Source organism: Malaclemys terrapin, chromosome 14 (assembly GCF_027887155.1).
Source record: "Malaclemys terrapin pileata isolate rMalTer1 chromosome 14, rMalTer1.hap1, whole genome shotgun sequence".
NCBI classification, from domain to species: Eukaryota; Metazoa; Chordata; order Testudines; family Emydidae; genus Malaclemys; species Malaclemys terrapin.
This window is the reverse complement of record NC_071518.1, coordinates 35903823-35928568: the sequence shown is the minus strand read 5'-3', so window position 1 is coordinate 35928568 and position 24746 is coordinate 35903823. Positions and strand designations below refer to the sequence as shown.

The 24746-nt window shown below is 43.4% G+C and overlaps 2 protein-coding genes across 3 annotated transcripts in view; both read right to left on the bottom strand.

The window, feature by feature from the left end:
- Positions 1-1235: 1235 nt before the first annotated feature.
- HERPUD1 (homocysteine inducible ER protein with ubiquitin like domain 1) lies at positions 1236-13916 on the bottom strand. Of its 2 annotated transcripts, none has more exons than XM_054048822.1 (8): positions 13765-13916; positions 10358-10435; positions 10173-10247; positions 8152-8285; positions 7178-7297; positions 6277-6615; positions 4575-4680; positions 1236-3112 (listed from the first exon to the last, which is right to left on the bottom strand). In XM_054048822.1, exons 1-8 carry the CDS (start codon positions 13891-13893, stop codon positions 2945-2947), a joined length of 1149 nt encoding a protein of 382 aa, XP_053904797.1. In that variant the 5' UTR covers positions 13894-13916; the 3' UTR covers positions 1236-2944. The 2 variants fall into 2 exon arrangements, with proteins under 2 accessions (XP_053904797.1, XP_053904798.1); XM_054048823.1 differs by having other exon boundaries at positions 10173-10244.
- Positions 13917-16445: 2529 nt separating this feature from the next.
- Positions 16446-24746, bottom strand: part of SLC12A3 (solute carrier family 12 member 3) — a 58341-nt gene continuing 50040 nt past the window's right edge. Inside the window, exon 27 of the mRNA XM_054049338.1 lies at positions 16446-16747. The gene's annotated coding sequence lies outside the window, so the exon portion shown is untranslated. The remainder of the gene's footprint in view (positions 16748-24746) is intronic.

Below are 24746 nucleotides of genomic sequence, written 5' to 3'. Positions count from 1 at the left end.
TTCTAGATTACCCTTCTCCCTCCCACCCTGCAGTTCTAATCACATAAACCTCTCCCACAACCATATCCCTCTGTTCAATCCCACCACTAGCTTCCCCCCTTTCACCCCATCAAACTTCTAGGACTGTCACTACTCAGCCCCTCCAGACCTGTCTCGCATCCTTACCTTGCTCCTCCATCACCATCCTTGGCCACCCCTTTATTAGCCTCTCTCAGCATCTTTTACAAGTCTCCTGGCTCACTGCCCTACACAGGGGCTGCCCCCACCCTCTTTTTCCTTCAAAACACCTGTAACAAACCTAATAGAAAAAAATCAATCCATGAGGATTTGATGGATGGGGAAAAATTGATACTAATACAGCATGTTAATCAATATGTACATTTAACTGCATCCTCTTTCCTTTATCAATGAGGGCTCGTTAGGTTGTACTTTTCAGAAGAAGGACTGTCATCTGATACACTACAGTTCAAGTTGGCATAGGCTTGGCAAATTTTGATTTTATTATTATAATTCCACTAGATAGTTATCACTTTAAATGGTTGCAGTTGCAGGAAATTATGAGGGAGACGGGGCAGACAATTTGATCAAATCAATTTGGGATGCCTAGAACTGATTCTTCCTCAACTTTCAGTGTAATGAATACTGCACAATCGCCTGGCGCACCAGCTCAAGTAACAGCCGAGGCAGCTGTTTTAAGAGAAAGGGCACTAGATGTTTTATGCACATAAAGGTGAAAGTCTAAGTTAAAGCAGTGTTTTTCTTACCGTTTCCACCTGAAAGGTTCAGTTATCAATGGAAGTATTGTTTCAGCAGTTTGTGTGTTTAGTGAAATCAACATTTCCCACCAAGTGTAATCTTTCCAACCATAATCATGCTTATTAACGGGGCCTTCGCCTTACTGCAATACATATGAAATACATATGAAACAAGGCTGTCAGAGGTTTTTTCAGGCACATTACAGTGGAACAATAAGCAAGGAGACCTCTCACTCCTCTCAGAGATACAGATACTCATGCTTGATAAAGGATTGGTTAGAGGGTGTATTACTTTACTTAACCTCTCTCTTCACTGCCACCTCAGCAGATTTATAGGAGTGACAACTTCCCACTGAGGTTGCATGTTTCTGAAACAGGAACTCTATTATGCAATGGAGAAGGATTTATCTCCAGCTAATTTGTTATGATAAGGAATGAATAAAAGCTTAAGTGCAGTAGATAAAACACTGAAACATTAAACCATGTTTAGTGGGTAGGTGTAATATGTGGAAAGAACAGGATTAAGAATTTCAGATTAAGTAATTACATGGTCAACTGTACAGAACAAGTTCATGCACATTAGCATGGCAAGACATTTGCTTTAAAGCTTTAGAATGCAGTTTTGCCATCTACAAGTAGCATTACTGACGAGATGTTAATCCCAAAAATCTTCATACCACATCCCAGAAAAAAAAAAAAAAAAAAAAAAAAACAGATGTTTACTTCGCAATAAAACATTATCCCTGAGCTAAAACAATGCATTGCAAACCCATGCACATGTCAAAGGAGCCTCATACGTTAGGCCAACTTCCTGAACGCCTACAGAACTACTAGGAGCAGCTACAAGTTGTCTGACCATTGTAACTTCAACTTCTTTTGTTTGTTCAAAGAAAAGTTATCCAAGGCACATTGGGCAACAAAGTTATCGGCTGCTGAGGAGTAAGTCTAGTTTTACAATGTGCAAAGGCTCTGTTCATGTATACATGCAATTAGTGACTGGGTGTGCAGACAGCAAGTTAGGTGCATGCCATCTATTTGCACAGGGCAATTTTCTGATTGTGGTCAAGTCTGCACACAACTGATTGTTTTCGAAAACAAAGCCCTTGACAATATTAGGCGTTCAAGGGAACACCAGGAAGGAAGAAATGAGTACAGTGAAAGTTGTTCCAGAGCAATCTTGTGCTTGCTGGGATGCAAAAGCCTAGTTGACGCTTTTCTGTACATCTCAGAAGGAACGTGGCCATCTGTCATGAACGTCTGGGATTCGGAAAGTTCTAGCTGACAAAGGTAACAGGCCCTTCTAAGTTTAAGTTGACAGCAAAAAAAAAATTTTGGCACTGGTCTTTCTAACATTACAGAAAATTGCATGGATTGAATAGAGAACCTCTAGGCGACTTACATGGAGCATCCTGGAAGCGGTTACAAGATGCACAGCGCAACTAAGTTCTAGATGAATGAAGTTTTGGGATTTACAAGCCAGAAAAGGAACCTTTAAATGGTTTTAAAAGACACCTGATTTTGACAACTTGAAATTCACCCTGTAACTCAGCTGATCCATTTGGTGTACTTGTTTATCAAAGGCTGCGATTAGCTTTCACTTTCTGACAAAGTAGGTAGTTACTGTATTACACAGTATGTCCTCCATAGGAAATTTACAGTGAAAACATGATTTGTCTTCATTTTCTGTTAAGATTAAGCATTGCATTCCTTTAAGCAATTTAAGGGTAAACCTCCCCTAGAAAAGTCTGCCAATACTTAACAGCAGTTCCTTGTTTTATAGATGAGATACTACACTCAGTGTAATTTAAACAGCATTTGAAACATTCCAACAGGAATCAAATAGCATTGGTAGAAGCAATCTGCTTCTCTTACATCTCCGACACACCTGCTTACTGTCTGTGCATTTAGGGCACTGCTGTACAATGCTAGGCCCTCTAATTTAACGCTTGCTATACAGCACACTGAAGGTCTTTGGAATGAAGACATGGAAAGCACAGTACATTTTAGTCTATATGCTGTAAAGGTTTAAGGCTTCTTGCAGTTTTTAGGTTGCTTAGTTGCTATAAGATGGGGAAATCCCAGTGATACTTGTCATTTTAACTTTGGAGTTGGTGTCCAGACTAGTCAGGTATACAGAAGAGTAATCTGCTGGAGTTACAGACGGGCTAGTACGTCGATATCAAAATCAGTTAGTTGGCCACGGCTGGAGGCCCTTCTGGCAGGAGCGATGCAAAGAAAGTCTTGAAGAAAAGCCAGGCTGTGTTCATAAATGAAGGACTCTCCTGCTGATTTTCTGGTAAAGCTCTTCCTTCATCAGAAACAGCCTCAGGTTCAGCTTCTCCACCTACATTTTCCTCCTGCCAAGATAAAGATAAAGTCTCTCTCATAAGTTGTTTTAAGAACCCTAAATTCTAAAAGCCAGATTCCTTTCTAAAACAAGCTATTTTAACTCCTTTCAAGGGAAGAACGGGAAGGACTCATTAACAGCCCTGACTATACTGCAGTACTTCATTCCTTTATTACCCATTGTCCCAGAATTACAGCTCAAGAGACCACACGGCTAAGGCACAGCAAAGCCACCCACCATTGCCAATACTGTCCTGTGCTAAATAAAACTATTTTAGAACCTATTTACAAGTGGGAATGATGCATCTGATACACCCAAACAAGCTGCTGAGTCTCAAAAATATTTTGATGTTCTAGTTGTAAATTGGTCAGCACCAAAAGCACAATTCCACACCAAGTACTAAGACCAAATGAAAATGCCAACTTGAACATGTCCCATATACAGAGAGAAACATTATGTACAACCCTCCATACCAGATTAAGATTCATACACATTCAAGTTTTAGCTGCAATATGAGAGCCGTTCACTTGTTGTAGAGACGGATTACGGTGGGACTGTTAACACCTGCTGCAGTAGTTTAGCGTTAACAAGCACTGCAAATATTTGCCTCTTCCCAAAATATGAAAACGGTTGAGCCTGTTACACTGCTAACAACCACAGTAGCCTTTGGCCAAACCGGGATTTTCTGGAACAAAATGCATCAACTACAAAATACCAGGTGATTGCCAGGGTTAAGTTTTAAAACCAAATACATTTCTACATATGGCAGGAAAGATACTTTGATTTCTATGGAAGCAAAAGTATCAGAGTACCTACTACAGTGGTAACAACCAGACAGAGCAGGAATTAACCACATCCCTCCTGTTCTTTGCCTGTGGCACATAATAAATTTAGTCTCCTGAAGGCTGTTAATATTTTGGTCTAATTTCAGTTCGGTTTAGCATGCAAGTGGCTGAATGGTGTTGGTGGCCTGTAAAATACAGGGGTAGGCAACCTGCAGCACGCGAGCTAGTTTTCAGTGGCACTCACACTGCCCGGGTCCTAGCCACCAGTCCGGGGTCTCTGCATTCTAATTTAATTTTAAATTAAGCTTCTTAAACATTTTAAAAGCCTTATTTACTCTACATACAACAAAAGTTTAGTTATATATTATAAACTTATAGAAAGAGACCTTCTAAAAACGTTAAAATGCATTACTGGCACACAAAGCCTTAAAATCAGACTCGGCACACCACTGCTGAAAGGTTGCCAACCCCTGGACTAGAGGATCTGTGATCCTTCTGGCCTTGAAGTCTAGGACTCAGTGAGAAAAGAAGGCTAGTTTAGATATTATTTTACCAGGAAAATAAGTTTCCAGCAGAAGATTTTGTAGAGAACACTATTCATCCTTAGTGATACAAATGTTTCCAAAATGGAAACTAAACCCTTTCCCAGGATTTGCTGCTGTTGTATGTCAAATATTGAGCCAATACCTGTAAGTTATTGTTTTGGTCCTGGTTGATCGCAGCTTGGGGAAGAACATTGTTTGGAAGAGGGTGAACTGGCCGTCGTCTAAATGGAAACCATCCAGCATGGTGCCTGGAAGACAAGAACTCATTGTGAATAGCAGTTAGCTAAACATTACTCCTGCTTTGCTAGACTTCAGGCCTAGCAAAACACTCGAATACGCACACAAGAGTAGACAGTTTGCTCAAGACACTGGGATAAATTCTGATTGGTTGAGGTGCTGGAGGAAGGCTCTCAAAAACCTTCTCCACCACAATCCCTACCCCCCAGCATTATGGCAGCAAGGCACAGCATAGCATTCGAGAGGCAGCAGTGGAACCAGCTCTATACAGGCTGGTGCATCACAGCCTAAGGGGTCTTGATCAGGCCCCCAGATGGCTAAAGCAGATGCTGCAGTGTGTAGCATGAGAACTAGGACAGAGTGCTCCTTTTTAAAGCAGCAGCATGTACCACCGTACCTTGGATTTCCCTACACCTGCCCTGTCCTAATGGGATAACTGAAATTGTGATGCTGGCATTGCTCCCTCATCCTGTGTGGCTCCCAAAGAGGGGTCAAAACAGGCCGCCACTTGGCAAACTAATCTCTTCCCGCCCCAGTGGCTGCATCTTGTACTCCAAAAATATAAACTTTTAAAATGTTCTACCCGTATGGCTCTGAAGATAAAACTTCAAAATACTAACCAAATGTAATCCAGTGCTGACTTCCTGAGTCTGCAGACAGCCTGAATTGGCTCTAAGAAGCGTGGACTGCTTCTGTTTGAATGTGTTAACTCTTAAGCCTACTTGTGGCAATTTAAAGGTCTCCACTAATGTCACAACTGATCCAAGCATGTAAAGGAGGACGACAATTATTTGAAGATCAGCACAACAAATTATGAGCAGCTTCACAAGTGGGCAGAGATTAGGAAGTACTACAAATTACCTCCCCATTCAAAGCAAGAGTGGTCAGTTTGACTGGTAGTCAAGAAAGTGGCTAAGGATTACACTGCATTCAAGTTAGTTTTGCATGTTTACAAGCAGTCAACAACCATGGTAAAAAATACTTAGCCACATCTTATATAAAGGTATGGGATCAATTCCCCTACCAAAGACATGGCCGCACACAACTGTACATAATCGTTAGCCATGTTCTTTGAATATTAACCTGAACCAGTAATGTATGATATAGTGTGAATGTTTTATTGTAACTTTGACTTTAAACAATTCCCTCCAAAAATGTTGAGCTAAGAGTTACAGTAGGAGATTTTCTGATCCTGTGATGCATTTTGACATGTCAAAAGGCAAGACCTGCTCGACACTGGAAAGTATCATCAATTATTTTGGCTAGGAATGGGATTTCTTACAGTGATACTGATATAAACCCTTGTGTGGCTACAGTTATACCAATATAAAGGGGTCTTATCCTAGTCTAGCACCTTCCTATCCCATATGGGATAAATTACACAAGTAAAAGCACTTTTATACTACTATGAATGCATCCACACTAGCGGGTTGTGTTGCTTTAACTATACAAATATAGTTAAACTAATACAACGGATGCATAGACGAGCTGTAAGAGACTTGATTCCAACAAAGACTCTCACAGTGCAGACAAACTGCTCCAAAGAGCAGTCCCCTGAATGACAAGTCAACACTGAAATGTTTACTTCATGAGACATGCATGCTTACAGGTACATCAGAACTGTGCCGCCCATAACCATGAGGAACCTGCTGAGGCTGGAGTAGAAGTAGATAATGTTGACAAAAACGAAGAACAGGGTTGCCGAATAAAGCCAGTCCAACCAATCTCGATTCATCTCCTCCTCCTCTTCCATGAGAGGACCCCCCTGGGCATTCATTTGCAAATTCTGATTGGCCCCTGCATTAAGCTGAGGAGGGGCATTATGGTTTCCAGGCAGGTTTTGTGCAGGAAAGGCATCTGGAAGAGGGGCTGGAGCTGCAACTGGTGCCACTGGTATCTCTTGTGACCTTTGTGTAGGTGATGTATCAGCAGAAACAGCAGCCAAGCTGAAAATAAGATAAAAGCAGTAAGACTTTGCCAAGCTCTGCAAAGGATAAGGCAGGCAGGCATAAAAACTTGTTAATCTTACATTCATGTGCAACTAGGAAGCAGCAAATTGTGATTAGAGCAGTAACAGAAATCAGCCCTGTTTATGCCAATGACATGCCACATGATGGGATAAGTTCAACTTTGTGGGTCATTTTCACCTTCTGTAAAATGGGATAACATCCATCTTCATAAAGTTGGAATACAAAGGATTTATTTCAGTACTCCACTGTTGAAATCTTTCAAAACCTCAGTACTTAGACCCTGTAGCAGGCTGGGTAACCAAGTTTTGCAGCACTTAGCTTTATCTAGGCAAAAAGTTGCAAGTAAAACTAAACTGAATTACATTTTAGGAGCCACATACTGCATTTATATTTACATCAGACATTTGAATCATAAAGGCTAAGTAACATGCCTTTCAACTACATTACACCTGAGGGAAGGAAAAGATTCCCTCATTAAGAAATAGTTAGAACATTTCAAGGCTCCCAGGGAGAATAGGAAACAAAAATGAAAACTTACTATTGCATGTAGTACTGTCTTGCATAAATCTGCTGAAACCAGGACATCTGTAGTATGTTGTAGGTGGTATATGCAGAGTACCCAGGAGCCACACCATGGGGATGCTGGGCAGCTTCAACCCTTATTGAAAGGGTAAAACACAGGATGTTTGTTTACAAAAGAACAGGCAGGCCCACTTCCCCAAGTCTTTCCCTACTTGTACCATTAAAGAGAGAGCATCGCAAAAGCTGTTTGATGCTTTACCCACTATAAGATACAAGCATATACCATACACTTTCAGCATATCCTACCTTAAATCTGGGCTTGAAATACTGCAATCATTTTTATTAGAACATGAATGCAGAAATCTACATTTCATCCCGAAAATATGCTGTTGTGAAATCAGAAGTGGGGCAGGAAGACAGACAGTCTTACTACCACTGGATCCCAAGTACCATCTTTCTGATTAAATGATCGATATTCAGCTTTAATTTCAGTTCAGGTCCATTCAAACAAAATGGCAATGCTTAAGCAATGTTCCAGAAAGTAGTACTAGGATCTCAGAGGAAAGCAAGCCCGCTCACTCTAACCTTCAGAAGCTCAATAGTGGAGACAGCAATTCCTGGGAGAAAATATTTATCTCCTAACAAAGGAGAATCAATTGTAGGAGCTACCTGCATAAGAATTGTGGATCAACATAGAAGCTCCTGGGTTCATATTTCCATGAAAATGTAACAGCAATTCTACTTTTCCACATGTAACAGTAAAGATAACGCTTCCCCTCTGGTTAGAAAGGCATACATCCATTTAACCCCTTCAGTGTCCACTTAAATATCTAGAAGAATAGTATACATGGCTTATATTCCACTGCCATTTACAACATTAAGTATGGCATAGGTGCTGGTATTCAACACTTAGATTGTAATTAAGAAAGAAAGTTGAACATGAATGGTCAACATTTTCAGAAATGTTATCAGCATGTGTGGCATATTTACCTAGTATTGGCTTCCCCTGTAGAAAGCTGGTTGCAGGAAGTCTCCCTTTGTCTCAAGCCATCACTTGAAGAAACTACAGAAGGATCTTGACCAGGTCCTGAAACAGTCTTTGGCTGTTGATTGGTTTCGTCAATCTAAATAATACAGTTAATATTGGAGCTGACTCAGAACAGTAGCTGAGAAAAAAAGTCTTCTCTTGCAAAGCTAAGAGGATGCACTGAATGTTCTCTTGAAGTTTTACCAAACTGCTGTGCATTTGTACAGATCTTTGACAACGGGCATTACCACAATACCAATTAATAGTCATAGCCATTGTTATAACCAGTCCTTCCATACATATTCTATTTCTAACACTCCTTTAAAGGTAACCTGGAAAGGAAAAAAGAGTTTTGTGATTCTTTCCCCCGCCCCCCAATCATCTCATGATATGCAAAGGTCTGAGTATGTTTTTTGAAGTTTTGGTTTGCTTATGGGTTTTTCTGGATTAGAAATTCAGATCCCGCATTGGATAAAAACTATAACTGGAAAACTCAGACTTGTCTACACAAAGAAGTTGCACCAACTTAAACTGGGGTAATTTTGTGCTTGTCTAAACACAAGCTGTACTGCTTTAACTATTCCATTCCCATAGAGGAGTAAGTTATACCAGTATAAGTATTTTTATACTAGTATAAATGCATCCATCCATACTAGATCATTGGACCACTTTTAACTATACTGCTATGGTTAAAATGGTATAAGTGGTGTGTTTAGACAAGCTCTAAGGAATTAAAAAAAAAAAAAAAAAAACACCACACACACACACATTAAGCTTCCTTGGGTCTTGAGCTTTTTGTTGTTAGCTTTTATTTATTTTATTAATTCTTTTGCAGGTCCCCTTTAAGAGCAAAGATCATCTGTCCTTCTCGTAAGTGTACTAGTATGAGAATTTATTTTTAAATGTGTATCTAATTTTGGAGTTTATGAAATGAGGTCTTAAGTTCTAGCAGCATGTGGGTGGCTGCTCTGCCAACTGCTCTACAGAACCAGGACAATGCACCTTAATCAAAATGCAATACCTGAGCATTTCTAGTCCCAAGGATCTCTGCCATGTGTGTTGTGACAAATATCCAACTGGAATTAGGACGTATTGTATGCTGTTCACTTTTGATTTAAAGAAGGGTGGAAATCTATGCCTTCAGATATGAAGTTTGTACACTAGTTAATCACCTAACTTCCATTCAGAAATAAAATATTGTGATGGGATATATGGTATTGTGCACTAAACCAATACATATTAAACTGAAATTCTAATGCTCATTTTTAGTTTCAATTTCCTCTTCCATATGTTTTTGAAGTTCCGTTGCCAAAGTAAATCCCAGCAAAATTCATATGCTGGACACTGCCTATTCCAACGGTAATCATTTCCCTCTCCCTCTGATGAGCATAACCACTAGTGTGATTGGACTCGGTAATCATGGGGGAACAGGCACCACAATTTCACCCTTTGCATACAGCCCAGCCACCATGTCCATCATTGGCTGAAGAGCCTGCAATACGAGGTGTCACTAGCTATTTAATGGAACTAAATTACATGTGATTAAACATTTTGCCCCCCTCTGGCAGTAACGTCAGCTCAAGTTTATGCAAACAATTAGAAACTGAGGTTTGACAAGTTAGACACAAAGTGGGTGAAGTAATATCTGTTATTGAACCAACTCTGTTGCTGAAAGATAAGCTTTCGAGCTCCACAGAGCTCTTCAGGTGCCATCAGCTCTGAAACTTAAACAATCCTTGCTCTGGGATTACAGTCCTTATTCCAAATGTGTAAGTGTTCCTTCCCCCAGCCCTATTACAACTCTGAAGGAATGCTGCCATAACACTTACGATGACAGAACTTTTGACACACGAGGTTTACCACCCTGCTTTGCCATTACCAACCTTTACAAACATACAGTAATTAAAAAACTAGGTCACATTCCACAGATTTTTACTGATCCTTTCAATAGCTAATGTAGGAATAAAGTCTAAATTTAACATACCTGTGAATTGGTCTCTTTCATTTTTGACAGATTCTTTGAATGGTACACCAGATGAAGAGCATGAAACGTCTCCTGCTAAAATAAAAGTCAAGACATTTGATAATCATTTTGTTTTATCTATTAAAACTTTATTTGACCTCACTTGATACTGCAGCACAGCTACCACCAACATGTAATGACCATACCTGGGGCAGCACATCTCTCAAATAAAGGTGGTCAAGCAGCAGCTTCCCAGAATAAATCAGCTTCTGGTCCTCTTCCGACTTTGAGAGAAGACAAAATATACTGGTTACTAATCTGTCAAATGCATTCAAATGCCAAAAAAGTTAGCTTCACATAAGAAAAGCTGTGTACGTAACAGCTGACTGATAAACACCAGAGGCCAAACACTGCTGTCAGACACACAAATCAGAAATGCTACTCCCCTCATCCCCTCCCCAGTTGAACAGAAGTTGTGTGCATCTCTATTAAAAAAGAATTTGGCTTGTAAAGATTAATTCAGTCAATTACTTGTATGCAAAGTGTGCAGTACCATAGAAATTTAGACAAATGTATACAGAACGAGGATAGAACAGCTGCTCCGGGATATGAAGTGATTCATTTTATAGTACAGGCCAGAAACCCCCACCAAAATCCTGGCAAAAAGGAACCTCTCTACACTCCTTAAAGCAGAGCAGCCCTGCAGGCACTTCATAATCTTGTGACAATTCACATGATCTCCCACCCAGTAAATCTGAGCAGCTGTTCACACAGAAATCCTCCTGCAGTTGGAGCACACAGTCACTGGGAGTTGCCCCAGAGCAAGAGAGCCCATGTTCTTCTCCCTACAGGAAAAGATCAGCTCTGCCAGCTTCCAAAGCAAGAGTCCTACCACTGCTTCCAAATTTAATTCTTCAGAGCTACTAAAACCCAGTCTTACGTGATTGCTACATAAATAATGTATCTGGCCAATGCTGATGGATGCCATTTTAACACCCCAAAGCAGCATATGAAGACCTCTAGGCTTCCACTGACACTGGGCATTAAGCAGAAAGATAGCATTTCCCACAGCAGCACACCTTCACAGCATGCATGGAATTTGCTTAGATAAAAATGGATTTAAATACATCAGATTTTTTCATTTAAATTAAATAAGCAGGTTTAGTTCTAAAGAATAAACCTATTTAAAATCAAATTTGAAATTTAAAACCAAAGTTAAGGCCTAAATTTATAATCTATTGACATCATTTAAATAAAATACAAAAAATTGTCTTAAGCAGTACATGTTCGCTGCCAAGTGTTAAAGAAATTCAAAGTACTGAAAGATGGAAGTCACTGGCTAAGCACCTTGAACTAGAGTCTACTGAAGTGCTAAAATAGTTTAACAGTCGCCTCTTCCACAGGTGCAGAGTGAATATATTCTTCATTTCAGTCTATTCACCTAGTTCAGTTCAATCATCAGTTCATTCAAAATTAGCAATTGGGAGCTGAAAAAGCAGGAAAACTTGTTTTCCTCTTCAAATCTATGAATAAAAACTCATTGAAAGAGGATGAGATCTAAAAGTTAAAAAAATCCTGAAGGACACAGTCAACAGAAATAATCAGGTTAAATTAGCTAACTAGAGAGAGTACTTTCTTTCTTTAATAAAAATCAGTTTAAAAAGCAAAACTATTTGAATTTTTGTATGTTTCCTGCACAGTTAAGGTAGTTTTATTTAATAATTTTAAATACTGTTTGTGTATTTTAACTGAATTTGAATCCGCGTCCAAATAGAGCTTGACACAAATCACAAGTTTAAAAAAAAACTAGTAAAAAAAAAAAATGCATCATTCAACATTTCCTAATAAAAAATAAGAATCTAAAATAATAGATAAAGTGTATTTAAGCAATTGTGTACATTAACATGTAGTGTATCCTTAGCAAAAGAATAATAAACTTGGGGCAAAGGCTATATTTAGTTACAAAAACAAACAGTCTGATTACCAAAGAGCATCAACCTTTTTAGAAGAGTAACTAGAGTGCAAAACCACAATTAAAATCTATTACTTAAAAATCAGTTTTAATCTGCTGTCAGTCAGCAAGCAGGAAACCTTGATTATTTAAATCAAACCATGCTTGCTTCAAAGCCCAGTGTGTCCCTTCATCATGTCAATTCACATTTGTACAGATTGTTATGTCTACTTATTGATTAGTCTCAAGCAACATACAGAATATAGTTATTTTGGAGTTTCCTATAGTGCCCATAACCAGAATATCTGACATAGTCTTAAAAAACAAAACAAAAAAAACAAAACAGCTGCTTGTTTCAGTGTGAAATAGTATTTAGATGTTATTTTTACTAACTCCAAGAGATTCCACTCAATGAATCTACTGCTTACAAGCAAAACGGTTTCATAGTTATTTCATGGACAAATTTTCTTTCGACATAAAAATAATGCAGCCATTTAACTCCCTTGTCTTGCCTGGAACACTAACTCAAAACTTTTTTTTACTTTGCCTATACTGCCACTTCATAAGAAATTGTTACCATTGGGAGAAAAACTAAGACTCCAATTACATACTACTTCAGCAACCAAGTTACTACGCCACATCAACATTAAATGGCAGCTGAACAGGAAGAAATAAAGCAAAAAGCCCCCAAACAGTTTCCCTATATTCTGAACGAATTTCACTTCTGTATTTACAACTGATTTCCATAACATATTTACAAACTATTTTGAATTGCACTGTAACATTTGCAACTAGCCAACCATGCAGAAGCAGGTGTTCTGGAATCCTGGGCGGGGAAAAAGGAGAGAACGGGACATTTTTTTTTTGCTCCACATTATCAAACTTTAAAGAGACATCAAATAGATGCTGACGTTCCCTGAACCTTTGAACACTTTTACAGGCACAAAGTGGGTGATGCAATATCTTTTATTGGACCAGCTTCTGCGGCTGAAGACTAGTTTCAAGCTTACACAGAGCTCTTCAGGTGCTGAAGAAGGTTCTTCAGCTCTGGGTAAGCTTGAAAGTTTGTCTCTCTCACCAACTGAAGTTGGTCCAATACAAAAAGTTTTACCTCCCCCAGCTTGTACTTCTAAAACCCGGGTACCATCAAAGCTACAACTACGCTGCATGAACACTTTTGCCTCCTGGTAAATAGTGCAACCTTTTAGAGCCAAGGCTGCCGTAATTAGTGGGTTTTATTTTTTTTAAGAGGGAGGCAAAGTAGATTGTGCAACAGAAATGACAACAGCTCTGTGGTAACACAAACACCCACGTCCACACCCAGAAGCGTCCCAAGTACGGGCGCTCAATGTTAGGGCCTATCAAATTCACAGTCCATTTTGGTCACGTCATGGGATTTTAAAAAATCAGAAATGTCACGATTCCAGCTGTTTCCGTCTGAAACGTCCGGGGGCTGTAACGGTGGGGGGCTGCCCCAAAGGGGGCCACAAGGTGGGGGCTGCACTTCAGCCCCCCCCCCGACCCCCACCAGCCCGCTGGGTCAGGACCCCCCAGGGGAGCCCGGATGGGGGGTGCCCGGCGGGGGCGAGCCGGTCCCCGGGCGGGGGCTCGAGGCCTCCCCCGGGGGGAGCGGTCCGGTCGGGGGTCCGGTCCCCGCCTCACCGGCTCCTCCGGGTGCAGGCGGCGCAGCCGGGCCTTGAGCTGCCGCACGGTCCAGCCGGGCTCGCCGCGGAGGCGCAGGTCCGGGTGCCGCTGCGTGGGGCTCCGCACGAGCAGGTCGAAGGGCTCCATGGCGCGCGGGGCTGGGGCTGGGGCTGGGCCTCGGCGGGCGTCAGGCGCGGACGGGACGGCGAGCGGCTGCCAACAAACGACGGCCCCTTTTATACCCTCACCGCCCCTCGCCCCGCCCCCTGTTCGCCAGTGCGCTGTGGCTGCAGCGGATTGGCTCCGCCTGGTGAGCGTGTCAATACGTGGGCCTATCAGAGGGCACATCCGGCTAGAGAGTAAATAGGGAAGGGGCGGGGCTAGGAGGGAGGGTGGCTTGGTAGGGGGTGCCCAGCTGGGCTGGGGTGAAAGAGGGGGAAGGGCCACCCAGGCAATGGCCATGGGCAGGAGTGACAGCAGGGCCCTCTCCCTTGCCCTGGTGTGAGCCAAGGGGGTTGTAGCACTTGTAGGACCATCCCTTCAGGAGCAAACACATAAAGCATCCCGAGACTGTCGAATTCTTGTGGGGCGTGATTCAGCCCAAGGTGCCGTGGAAGGGAAGACAGGAATTCCTTTCTCCCACCCTTTGTCTGGCTTGTCTATTTAGATTCCAAGTTCTCTAGGGCGAGGACTGTCTCTTATGTGTTTGTACCATGCTAAAAATAATGGGATCGAGAGCTCAGCCCCTCTAAGCCAGCGCTTCTCAAACGTTAGTAACCTGAGGACCTCCATTTTGTTTTAAAAAATCTTCACGCCCCTCCCTACCCCCCCCCCTCCAAGCCCCACCTGCTCAGCCGCAGGTCCAGCCCCTCCTCTTCCCCACCTCTTTACAACCCTTCCCCCGCTCCTCCCCTTCCCGCACAGCGCCTCCTGCACACTGCTGAACAGCTGTTTTGTAGCCTGCAGGAGGCACTGAAAGGGAGGGGGAGGAGTTGAGGGAGGGAGAGAGTGGAGTTAATCAGGGCCCGTAAACCCCCGGAGTACCCTCGCAGACCTCAGTTTGAGAAACGCTGCTCTAGGCACCATTGCTTCAATACAGAAATAACAGCCCTGTGATCACATACACCTACTTGTCACCCCACCCTGGAACCCATACGGGGCATCATCGAACAACTACAACCCATATTTGATAGAGTCCCCATCCTGAAAGAAATCACTCCTGAACTCACTCCTTCCATTTCTGGCCTTCAACCAACCCCCCAACCTCTCCAAGCTTATCATCGGATGCAAGCTCCCCCCAGTCAAGGACACACAAACTTAAAATGCCCCAGACTCTACCAGAACAACAGAGGCAAAACCTGGAATCATAGCTCCACTGCTAGCAGGATTAACACCTCACTCCCCACAAACCTTTTTCAAGATCCATGGATCCTACACAAGCCTATCACAACATCCAGCGCACTAAATGCCTCAGTAACAACTATATGGGTGAAACCAATCACTGTGCTCTTGAATGAACTCACACAGAAAAATGATGAAAGATAAAAACACCCCATCACTTGTGAGTGAACATTTTTCACAAAGCCATCACTCTATGTTTGACCTATCAGTCTTCATCCTCAAAGAAAATCTGCACAACACTTTCAAAAGATGAGCCTGAGAGCTTAAATTCATAACTCTGCTTGAGGCTAAAAATCATGGACTGAACAGACACTGGATTTATCGTTTATTACAACAATCTGTAACACACTAACTAACCGGTATCTTTTTGTCCTGTGACTGCAGAGGTGTTAATGGGCCACTCTACCTTGAATGGTCCCTTCGAATATGGACTAACTACTTTTGCTAAACAATCTGTCCACCTTGCATTTGGCTGTGATGCTTGGAGTACCTTTCCCAGTCCTGAAGAAGAGCTCCGTGTGGCTCGAAAGCTTGTCTCTCTAACCCGTAGAAGTTGGTCCAGAAAAAGATATTATCTCACCCACCTTCTCTCTCTCTCATATCCTTGGACTGACATGGATACAACTATGCTTCATACAAAAATAATGTAAGGAAAGAGAAGTGGACCATGTCTGAGTAAGTTACTGTTATACTTCTCTAATATTTGTATTGCATTAGCGCCTAGACCCCCGTGTGCTAGGCACTGTACAAATATTTAATAAAGAGATAGTTCCTACCCAAAAGAGTTTACAGTCTCAGAGTATGTCTACACTGCAGTCTAACCCTAGAGAGAAGCAACTGTACTAAGACAGAGAGACTGAGACAGAGAGATGCTTTCTGCTCCAGTGTCTCAAATACAACTGCAAGAGACAGATTTCCTCAAATTTGGGGAATTATAAAAGATGTCTCAACAAAAAGCAGTGAGGAAAAATTGTGCCTGGCCCTGAAAGAGAGGAGAGAAATGGCACTGCACCACTTACCATCCTGACACCAGATCAGGTATGGACAGTGATAACAAATGGACCCCCAAACAGTGCGTGGCCCCACACCAGCTGGGTCATACCTGCCCCTGACAGACATCTGAAGGGTCTGGCATTTGTCTTACACTTTAGCAATACATATGTATCTTGTCATCCCAAAAAAGTCTCATTGAATTGAATTGCTTCATCTAACCCTCCCTGCAACCCTCCACAAATCCCAAACAACCAATAAACTGACAATCCTCTGCTGTGTCATCTCCTTTCAGTCCACTAGGTCCAGATCTCTGGGGATCTTGACTCAGTTGCCCTGGAGACAGGGATGTCCAGTTCCCACTGGCTCTCTGACAGATTCTGATATATCCATAGTTTGCAGATACCCGAAGCACAATTACTTGGCTCTTCTCTTACTTTCAAGGTAAAGTGTCATTGAGTCCTAAAAGTCAAGGAGAATTTCCCTGATCTGATGCTGTTTAGTGCAGAGTCTTTCCCATTCTTTGTCCCCAGTTGTAGTTTTCTTCTGAATCCTCTTTCCTCTATTGGCATCAATGGTAAAACTCCCATTAATGTGAACTGGATCGTGGCTGTAGTGTGGTTAAAAAAATAAACAAAGCAAGATATCAGTTTCATTTCCTAGCACAAAGTATTTATTTTTTGCCCATTTCATTAGGTGCTCAGTTTTCTCTGGCAGCTGGAGACTGTTGCCCTGAGGCACAATCAGTTCACAGCCGGTACTGTACACTTGTCTCTCGTGTGTGTCATTTGCAGGATTAGCGAGACAAGGACCAACTTCTGTTAGTGAGAGAGACCAGCCTGCAAGCTTACACAGAGCTCTCTTTCCAGTCTGTGTAAGTTTCTCTCACCGACAGAAGTTGGTCCAATAAAAGCTATTACCTCACCCACTTTGCCTCTCTAATATCCTGCGACCAACATGGCTACAACACCACTGCATACCTTTGGACGTTTCTCATTTTTGGTTCTAAGCCAAGGTGAGCTACAGTGTCTTATCCTGGATTGCCATGTGCGGTTACCCATGACATGATTATTTATTATTTGTATAACAATAAGTGCCCAGCATCCCATTCTGGTAGGCACTATACAAACCCAGCCCTGCTGCCCTAAATCTCTACTGCACTCCTCTACGAGGTTCCAGAGCGGGGTGGTTCTATCACTGGGGCACTATCCTACTCAGAAAAAAATGAGAAAATAAAATTAGAGTGAAATGAGTTGAGCCTCATCCCAATTCCGTGACCCATCCACAGCTGATCAGTCTTGAACAGAATAGCTTCTGGAGACAAAGGATGCAGGTGGAGGCTCTGCATTGTATAGCACCATCCGGGGTACCAAAGCAGCAGGATCAGTTTAGCAGCTGTAGGAGAGCTGCTGTTCTTTAGTGGCTCTGCCCCTGTCAACCAGCTAATAAGTTTCCACCAGCCTCTCCCATAAGCAGGAAGGTTTTGGCTTCTCCAGTCCTGATCAGTAGCTGGACTCCATGCCCTCTCCTGAGAAGTAAGGAGGAAAATGCTGCAGTGATGCAACCCAAGAACCTGATCCTCAAGTGGTGCAAATAGAAGTCAATGGAGCTAGGACAGTTAACATCTACTGAGGATTTGGCCCTAAATCTCTAGCAGAACTAGCTGCTGCTCTGGCTATGTTCCTGGTGTAACTGGCTGAGTTCCCCTAGCACCTACCTTCTGGCTTGAAGTGGAAGAGGGCTTGGCAGGAGAGACCAATATGATCACGAATTTAAAGGGGCACACCTGGAAAGGCCCAAAGCAAGATTTTTACAAGGTGGCGTTGGCACACAGGACCATTCAAATGTTAGGAGTGGATCTTGTGGGCGGGGTGTCTATCGTAGGGACTTTGGGATTTGAAGAGATTAGTCCCAAGCTTATTGTCAGATGTTTCCTGTGTGGTTTCAATAAGTGGCTGTCATTTCCTCTACACTGTTTTCAGCTTTCCACTGACCCATGAACTATGCAAACAATTCAAGTCACCGTGCCTTTTCTGCAATCAAGATTAAACTCGAACATACGTTTGAGGGACAGAGGGCTCAGCGCTTGCCTAGGCCAGATCCCACCTTGCTCCTGCCCTAAATGTTTCTGGGACAGTTTGGAATGTAATTTGGAACTTCCCATGATTCAGTGTGTTTCCTTTCTCTGGGCAGGTTCTTGGGCAGAGGGGAGTCAAGAACTGGCCAAATCATGGGAGTAGGATATTGGGAACCCCTCAGATGTTCTCACTGCATGAAAGAATAGCCCTGCCTCTCACTCTGCAATTTGTTCCACATTGCCGCCGGTCAGGAGATGCAGCACAGCAGGAGGAAGGGATAGTAGGATAACTCCATCCTAAAGGCATGTACAGAGGATGTATTGATGGGTTTAAAAGCATGGATTTTCTATGGGGAGAAGGAAAGGAGCAGGGCTGGCTTATTATTCTTTATGGTTCTTATTCTGTATGACTCTATTGTTATTAACAATAGAGTCATGAGCTCTCCTCCTCCTCCAAGGCAACACCTCTAGGGATTTGGCGGTCACCTCCCCATAGTGACTCCTTTTCCAATTCGCCCTGGTGTCTCTCCTCTCACTAAATCCTCCTCCTCCTTGAGTTAGCTCTGCTTTGCAGAGGGGCTCTTCTTGTAGGCCTTTCCTGCTCCTTCTGGGTGTCACTGGTGTCACAGGGTCCTTTCTCCTTCTGGGTAGCTTCTGAGTTTGTAACTCATCCTCTCATTCTCCATAGGATTGCCTCCGGTGCAGCCTTTCCTTCTTTGGAAAAGGATGGCTGGGGATGCAAACGTCACAGCTCCAGACAATCTCTGTAATAAAGTCCCCCAGAGGTGTCGGCTGCGTGATCTAGCTGTTCACAAGCAGACTCAGCGAAAGTGTAAGGAAGATGCGGTTGGCTATTAATGTGTAAGTAATATGGACAGCCAATCCGTTGTCACTCAGAGCATATGACAAAGGCATGCCCAGCATATGTCCCACACGGACTGAGCACTTGTCCATTTCGGCAGTGTTGTGGCTCAACCCTTGAATCTCTATGCCTTGGGAAACTATATATTGGGAATGCTCTGCAGCTGAACATGCTCCGTGCCCTCACATGCCCAAATAATCATGTCTTGGATCACAAAGTCAACAGGAAAGTACTAAATGTAGCAACCAAACCTTTCCGTTTGTTCCCAGAGCCCAAAGACTGCTCTCATACCGCTGTGCGTTACCAAGCCCTTTCTTTGCTACAGAATTCCTGTGACCACCTCCACAACTAGAAGTCAATTTGGAACCAGAGTTGAATCTAACCAGATCATATGGATGTGTACAACAGCAGAATGGCATTTTAGCCTTTTTGCATGATACAGATTCCTGACCTGGCAATGGTAGAAAAGGCCAGATTCTAAGCATCAGAGAAGGCTAGCGGCCAAAGGCAGGGAAAGCCATAAACCTGTCTGGCTGGTAAAGGACACAAGGAAGAACTCAGTGCTGGTGGGAAAGAGATGTCCTTCCAGTTCCACTATATAAGGATCCCAGGGGTTGGATTCAAGCCTTCACACAATGGTTTAGACCTTGGAGAAGGGAAAACATAGCCTCTGTGGCTGGCAGCTGGTGTTTTCTAAGCTTCTTTTTAAATCGATATCTATAAAATACCAGCTCTCCCTTTTTCACAGCACACCACACCACAAGGCAGCGCTCCTAAACCACGCAGCAACAACCAACAGAATGGTTCTCACCGTGTCCAGCTGCAGATGGAACTGTTGATCTTTATTAGATCAGTCAGAGCCCAAAGAAAGAGCTGTCAGCTCCAGGAAGCGTGAAGCTGTGTTAGAGCGACACCTTGTTCAGTCAGCCGGTGAGTCAGGTGTATGTCCCTGATCCTGCAGGGGGTTTGTTCAAACATCTGTGCTTTCTAGCACGCTGGGTCCTGCAGTCTCCGAAGCACGCTCTTCTGCCTTGTGATTAGAGAGGAGGACCACACGGCCATTGATTGTTTGCTTCCCTTGGTGGCAAATGCATTTTTCAAAGGCTGTGATCAGGCGCAGAGTGAAGGGGATGATGCACTTGGACTTTATAGAATTCTGTTACATTTTAAACAAATTAATCCTGGATCTGATTCTTTGCTGCTTCCACAAGTTCCAAAAAGCTAAGGTGCAGGAGGGAGGGATTCTCAGAGAAACTGATTTATATCCCTTGTAGAATTTCTTTAGGGGCTAGATCACGTCACCGGCCTGAGTAGAGAGGCAATATGGAGCTGTACTGCCCCATGCTGGGCTTGGGGAGGGATTCAGGCACAATTTCTTCTTGCACTCCCCACTATGGTCTCCTCTGTGATCCAGTGTTGGAGGCGGGAAAAAGCCATGGTCCCACCCCTTCCTCCCCACTGCCTACCCCCTTGGGACAACGTGGGCTCCTAGAGGTGCACAGAGAGAGTCTGTGATTATCTGAGACTGCGATTAGTTCTTGGATGGGGCATGCAAGATGGGGAAAGGCTCCTCCTGCCCTCCATCTCCCCCACCCCCAAGCACTCTGGAAGGGCCTCTCTCAATCAAGTCCTGCATGAGGAGGACATTTGCAGCAGTCCAGTTGTCAATGTCAGGTAGAGTTTTGCTCCGGAAAGGATCCACTCTGTGTCCATGAAAGATCAATTAACACCCATAAAGCTCTTTGAAGATATAAAGTACCATGTAAGAGCAAAGTGTTATTCTCATTAATGCCTGTAGCATTGGTATTTCCCAGGCTGCAAGCCCAGTGCATCTATTTGAATACATGACTGCATACGGCTGCAGTCTCCCAAGGGTCTTAAAGGATTGTGCTCACGCAGCTACGCTACATTCAACCCTTTTCTATCCCATCTTCAACGGATGCCAAGGTAAGGGAAAGGAGCGAACAGGGACTAGTCCTTTGACTCTGCAAAAAAGGGGCTGAGGGCAACATTTTCAAAAGTGGCCGCTGATTTTGGGTGCCTAACTTGAGGCATCTCAGGTTGTGCGTGCTCAGTTGCTCTGAACATCAAGCCCAAGCTATGGAAAGATGGGCTCCCAGGAATCGAGGGATCCGTGAGTAGGCACGTCTGAGAATCTGGCTGCGTCTGTGCCAGTCCCAGAGGCTGATGATCCTGAGCACTTTAAGCTAAGGCAAGAACATGTATCGTCGGTGATTATTCTGTACTTAGCTTCATCTTTGTTCTGTGGCACTGCATACTTGGAAGGAACTTAGCAAACATGGGGTGACCAGCATGTGATCAAAAAGCCCTAATGTACAATTAATTCCGGTGTTCCAAAATACAAGGGCCTTTATGGATCAGAAATCCAGGCTTGTTGTGATACAGCTGCAGTTCCTTGGCCTTATTCTGATTTCACTTACACTGGTGTAAATCAAGATTAAATCACTGAAGTCAACAGTGTTTACTGGTGTAAAACCCATCAGAATTAAGTCCCGTGGGTGAGATTATCAGCTTGCTTTCAACACTCCTGCTAATGCAAGATTCTAACCCCTGAAAATAAAAGATGTTCCCTTTTCAAAAGTACAGTGCAACCAGACAATTGTAATTCAGCAAAAGTCTAATTAAAGACAAAGGGATATGGCCTGAATTAGGACTGCCCTATAACATCCACAGATATTAAGGTTGCTTTGCGCTTGCATAGGGCTTTCAACTCAAGGATCTCAAAGTACTTTGCAAACAGTAAAGAATTCAGTCTCAAAGCACACCATAAGGCATGGAAGAATCATCCTTATTTTACTTATTATTATTTACAACACACACACACACTCTTAAAAGAAGGTTAAAGTTGCAAAGTCAAGCCCTCAAAAGTGAGGAAATGCTAGAATTAAGGTTTGCAGTCTTGTTGTAGCAATGCTGGTCCCAGGATATTAGAGAGACAAGGTGGGTGAGTTCATATCTTTTATTGGACCAACTTCTCTTGGTGAAAGTGTTGTGTATTTGGTTGGTTTTTGGTTAGTTCACTGTGTGGCAATAAATGGCTGCTTTTAAGGTTTGCAGCTCTCTGTGTCTCCAGTGATTTCTTCCTAAAGCTGTTGCCCCCAAGGATATAACAGAAAGAGACAAGTTTTTGAGCAACACACAGCTCTTCTTCAGTTCTGGGAAAGGGACTCAGTGTCACAGCTAAATACAACGTTTGTTTAGCATGCATAGTTAACATATATTGTAAGAGACCATTCAATGGGAGGTGGCCAGTTAACAGCCCTGCAGTCCAAAGACAAAAAAGTGGGGCTAGTGGGTCACAGATTGTTGTAATCAGCCATAAATCCATTGTCTTCATTAAGACCATGATTTTTAGTGTCTAGCAAAGTTATGAATTTAAGTTCCCAGGCTCCTCTTTTGATGGTGTTGTGCAAGTTTCCTCGGAGGAGGAGGACAGAGAGGTTGGATATGGGGTGACTGTTGTGTGAAAAGTGTACACCCACGAGTGATAGAATGTTTTGTCTTTTATCATGTTTCTGTGTGAGTTCATTCGAGAGCATGGTGGTTGTCTTGGGTTTCACCCACAGAGTTGTTATTGGGACATTTAGTGCACTGTATGAGGTATACCACATGTTGTGACAGGCATATGAAGGAGGACCCATGGATTGTGAAAGGTGTGTTGTGGGAGGGTGTTGATCATTGTAGTAGTGGAGATACGTCTGCAGGTTTTGCACCTGTTGCTATGGCAGGGTTTGGGCACCACTTTAAGTTCTTAGGCCCTGGTCTGTGGGAGTTTGCATCTGATGATGAATTTGGCAAGGTTGGGGGGCTGTTTGAAGGCCAGAAGAGGGGGTTTGGGAAACATTTAATTCAGGATGTAGTCCCCATTGAGAATGGGTTGTAATTGTTTAATAATACCCCATATGGGTTCCAGCGTGGGGTGGCAGGTGACAACAAGGGGTGTGTGGTAAGAGGTTTTTCCCCCTCATATTGAAGTAGTTTCTCTTGAGGTCTTTGGGTGACCTGTTCCATGATGTGATCTACTTCTCTGGTGGAGCGTCCTTGTTTGGTGAAGGTGGTGTTAAGGTGTGTATCCTGGAATTTCTCCTCAGAGCATATTTTGCGGTATCTGAGTGCCTGGCTGTAGATCACAGATTTCTTGGTTATTTGGGGTGGTTACTGGGTTTATGAAGGGAGGTGTGGTGATCCGTGAGTTTCTTGTCTATGGTTGTCTGTAGGGTTCCATTGCTGAAGCTGATTGTGAGTCCAGGAAGTTGATGTTGGTGCAGGACTGTTCTAGAGAACACTCTTCTGGCCTTCAAACAGCCCCCCAGCCTCACCAAACTCATCACTGGAAGCAAGCTCCCCACAGACCAGGACACCCAACTCAAAGTGGCACCAGACCCTGCCAGAACAACAGATGCAAAACCTGCTGGCATTTCTCCACAGGTACAATGCATTATATGCACAATGGACAGGATGGGAGCATATTAATGTTGGCTGGAGTCTTCTGTGGTATGCACCAGATATAAATGCTTGTACATCTGCTATGTATTTTGAGAATAGGTCTCCTTGTTTGTCCTCGTGTACTGAAAGGACTTTTTATCCTCTAAGGATTGTTTGCTACAGATAAACTCTATTGATAAGTGCATGTGACCTTTCCTCAATCAGAAAAAAAGACCAGATGACGGAGTGGTTTGAGGAGAAGTCCCAGGAACTTAAACAGCCAGTCCTAGCTCAAGACTCCTGTGGTGGCCGTTAGTCCCACTGTGAATTGGGTTCTTTGGAAGGGAGGGGTGGGAATATTTGTAGAGGGCAGAGCAGTTTGTGCTTTCAGCTGCACTTGGAGAGAGCACTGCACCTGACCCCTGGACCTGAAGTGTATCACTGGGGCCTCAAAAATAGAGCTTGGGGCCAGCTGCCACGCTGGTGGCTGATGTTTAAAGAGGATGGGGAGGCCTGAGAAAAGCTCCCATGACCAGCAACATTGTAGTTGGCTGACACTGAGGAGGAGCAAGCAGGCTGGGAGCAGAACATAGCAGCCCATCCTCTCTGGCACTTCACTAACCTCCCTCTCTCCTGAATTAGCAACCGATTCAATGACTGTGCTCACACTAGCAGATGTATCCGCTGCAAATAGCACTTTGCTTAGCACATCATGCTTTGATGCAGCGCTGAGCTCCCTGGCATTGGTCCAGCATATCACTAAAGCACATGCTTGGCTTTAAGCATTGGGAGTCACCCTGTTAACATGCTTCAGCACTTTGCTGGATGGCAATTGGAGCACACAGCCCCTGCCTATCTCTGGCTTTATGATGCAATGGTGGAAAAGGCTGCTCCATATTCTAACTGGTCTTCATGATGACAATCTCAGCAGAGAGGCCAAGGATTTAAAGGGCCAAGGAAACTGAACCACAACAGCTGGTCTGAATTAAGACACAGCATGTGGAAAGTTTCCATTGCTGCTGCCCAGGCTTTATCTGTTCTGAGCACAGAGAGGACTTCAGTCTCCCGGTCAACCCAGCACCTCTCACCATCACAAAGACACAAGATGAATTGGCCTGGCTGGCTGCCTTTGTCACTCACGTCTCTGAAGTACTGGGATGGGGGGATTTTTCTCCACGATGGAAGAGTTTACTGAAGCAGCTCTGGGTGGGAAAACACCAGCCT